At 45.6% G+C, this 3472-nt stretch overlaps 1 protein-coding gene across 1 annotated transcript; it reads left to right on the top strand.

Moving 5' to 3' along the window:
• Positions 1-463: 463 nt before the first annotated feature.
• Positions 464-2986, top strand: LOC308307399 (protein NLRC3-like; the record flags this gene model as incomplete). The annotated part of the gene is made up of 2 exons (XM_080752654.1): positions 464-502; positions 1154-2986. The coding sequence occupies 2 exons, from the start codon at positions 464-466 to the stop codon at positions 2984-2986; spliced, it is 1872 nt and encodes a 623-aa protein (XP_080608780.1).
• Between the last annotated feature and the right edge of the window lie 486 nt (positions 2987-3472).

The raw sequence follows: 3472 nt of genomic DNA, 5'->3' as shown, positions 1-3472 counted from the left end.
AATTGGCAATGGGTGAAAATGGGTTACAAAATCGTGGGATAAAAATGTAAGTAAAAAAAAAAAGAGAAATACCCGTATTTTCGCCAGAATAAATAATACAAATAAATATCCTTCTATCCACCATGAATATAATCATAATACATAATATAAATAATTATCCTTCTATCCACCAGGACTATAGTCATAATAAATAATATAAATAAATGTCCTTCTATCCTACATGAATATAATCATAATAAATAATATAAATAAATATCCTTCTATCCAGCAGGACTATAGTCATAATAAATAATTCTTCTCCTCCACAGGAAGAGGAAGAGGGTGTGTGTTGTGACAGAGCAGGCGTCCAGGTGTTCAGTGTGTGAGGAGGTTCTGACAGATCCAGTCTCTAGCAGCTGTGGACACTGGTTCTGCAGACAGTGCATCACCTCATACTGGGAGCAGTCTGCTCCAACAGGACACCATGACTGTCCCCAGTGTGGAAAGATCTTCAGGACCAGACGTAGACTGAAGACACCCAGTCACACCAGCAGTGGACACAGTAAGACTGGACACAATGTACACTAATTAACATTGACTGCCCCGGAAAAAAGGGGTTTTCCTGATGACTGCCATTTCTTACCTTTTAACGTGTCCATCATGCACGATGTGGTCCGTTCCAGATTACAATGTTAATTATTTTAATTGTGACCGAAGGTCGCAGTCTAGTATGTGAAACAGCACATGCTGACTCTGTCCGTCTGGACGTGTACACTCTTTTACGGTCTATGGGTTTGGCGCTCTGACATCACTGTGATGTCAGGGGAACCACTCTAACAGAATCCCTTTTATGCCCATACACTTCATATGTGCATGCCCATATATGGAAGCCACATCGGCACATACTACACTCCATATATGGGTACCGGGGGTCTCCATATATGGGTAACTGGTCGGATATACATCACTGGCCAGATGGCCAAGACATGTCTATTTGTGTAGCTAATGTTGACAAAAATCACATGTTATTTTCTGTGCATTATTTTTTCTTTTTTTTTGTAACACTAATGTGTGTACACAGCTGTAAGAATGTAACGTTTTAAATGAAGCTGAATGTTTAAAATGTCTTCATTGTCTTCTCATAGCAGGTGTCAGTGTGCAGGAGGATTTAAAGGTTTATAAGATCACTTTGAACAGTCTGGATCGTGTGACAGACGTCACTGAAGTGCCCTCCCTCAGCAGCATCTTCACAGCGCTCTACATCACAGTGGGAGAGAGTGAAGGGGTTAATAACCAACATGAGGTCTACCAGCTTGAGACGCTCTCCAAGAAGAACACCCTCCATGACCAACCAATCAACTGCTGTGACATCTTTAAGCCCCTCCTCCTTGGCAGAGAGACACCAATCAGAAGAGTTCTGACCAAGGGAGTCGCTGGCATTGGAAAAACCTTCTCTGTGCGTAAGGTCGCTCTGGACTGGGCAAAGGGTTTGGAAAATCAAGATGTCATTCTCCTGGTTCCCTTCTCATTCCGGGAGCTGAACTTGGTCAGAGATGAGCAGCACAGTCTTCTCTCACTGATCCATGTTTTCCATCCAACGTTGAAGAAGGTCACAGCAGAGCAGCTCGCTGTCTGGAAGGTTGGCTTCATCTTTGATGGTTTGGATGAAAGCAGGTTGTCCTTCAACTTCAACAATGACATCATCTCTGATGTCACAGTGACATCATCAGTGGACGGGCTGCTGACAAACCTCATCGAGGGGAATCTGCTCCCATTGGCTCTCATCTGGATAACCACCAGACCTGCAGCAGCCAATCAGATCCCTCCTGCATATGTTGACCTGGTGACAGAAGTACGAGGGTTCACAGACCCCCAGAAGGAGGAGTACTTCAGGAAGAGATTCAGTGATGAGGAGCTGGCCAGCAGAATCATCTCACACATGAAGACGTCAAAGAGCCTCCACATCATGTGTCACATCCCAGTCTTCTGTTGGATCAGCGCTACCGTTCTGGAGGACATGGTGAAGACAGACGAGACAGGACAGCTGCCCACGACCCTGACTGCCATGTGCTGCCACTTCCTGTTGGTCCAGACAAAGAGGAAGGAGCTGAAGTATGATGAGCCTCATCAGGGGAAAAAAAGAAACAAGAAAAGAAACGGAAAAGAGAGAGAGAATCAACAGCAGATCATGGAGAAGGACAGGGAAGTTCTTCTGAAGCTGGGCAGGCTGGCGTTTGAACATCTGGAGAAAGGCAGGATCATGTTCTACCAAGAAGACCTGGAAGAGTGTGGTCTGGATGTGAAAGACGCCTCGCTGTACTCAGGAGTGTGCACAGAGATCTTCAAAAGAGAGGGCGTGCTCTTCCAGAGAGCAGTCTACTGCTTTGTTCATCTGATCATCCAGGAGTTTCTGGCTGCAGTCTACCTGTTCCACTGTTTCACACAGAAGAACATGGAGGTCCTGGATACATTCCTGATACGTGGCAGATGGGATGACACCATTGACTCCTTGGAGGACTTCCTGGACGCAGCCAACCATAAAGCCATAGACAGTAAGAATGGTCACCTGGACCTGTTTCTCCGCTTCCTTCATGGTCTCTCACTGCCGTCCAACCAGAGTCTGTTAGGAGGTCTACTGGTTCAGACACAGAACCGTACAGAGAGCATCCAGAGAGCCATCAACAACCTGAAGAAGATGAGTGATGACGATGATGATCCTTTAGGCCACCGCTTCTCTCCTGACAGATGTATCAACATCTTCCACTGTTTGATGGAGATGAACGACCACTCAGTGCATCAGGAGATCCAACAGTACCTGAAGTCAGGGGACAGATCAAAGACAGAACTGTCTCCAACCCAGTGTTCAGCTCTGGCCCACATGCTGCAGATGTCAGAGGATGTTCTGGAGGAGTTGGACCTGGACAAATACAACACATCAGGGGAGGGCCGACGCAGACTCATCCCAGCTGTGAGGAACAGCAGAAAGGCTCGGTTAGTTGTCATGTGAATAGAAAACTTAGAACAGAAACAATGTACTGTACCTTCACACCACTACACTATAACTAAACATGATAGTTAAATCAACAGTGATACGCACGCACGAACGCACGCACGCGCGCACACACACACACACACACACACACACACACACACACACACACACACACACACACACACACACACACACACACACACACACACACACACACACACACACACACACACACACCTCAAAGTTACAACAGCCAATCTAAGGCAAAAGGGTGACAGAGCTTTTTCTGTGGCTGGCCCAGCTCTCTGGAACAGCCTTCCATCCCACTTAAAACACACCTCTTCACCCTAGCATTTGAGCCCTAGACCCCTCCCTCCCTGTGCCTTTTATCTGTCATTGTTTTATATCTTAAATGTTTTGTTTTTATAGCTGTTCTTACAAGGTTTTAAATGTTTACAAATGTTTCTATTGTTTTTGCTTTGTATTGTATTTGTTTTTACT

The sequence above is a fragment of the Nannobrachium achirus genome (assembly GCF_963921795.1).
Source record: "Nannobrachium achirus genome assembly, chromosome: 1".
NCBI lineage: Eukaryota > Metazoa > Chordata > Actinopteri > Myctophiformes > Myctophidae > Nannobrachium > Nannobrachium achirus.
The sequence above is the reverse complement of the archived record's forward strand: the minus strand, read 5'-3'. Positions and strand labels throughout refer to the sequence as shown.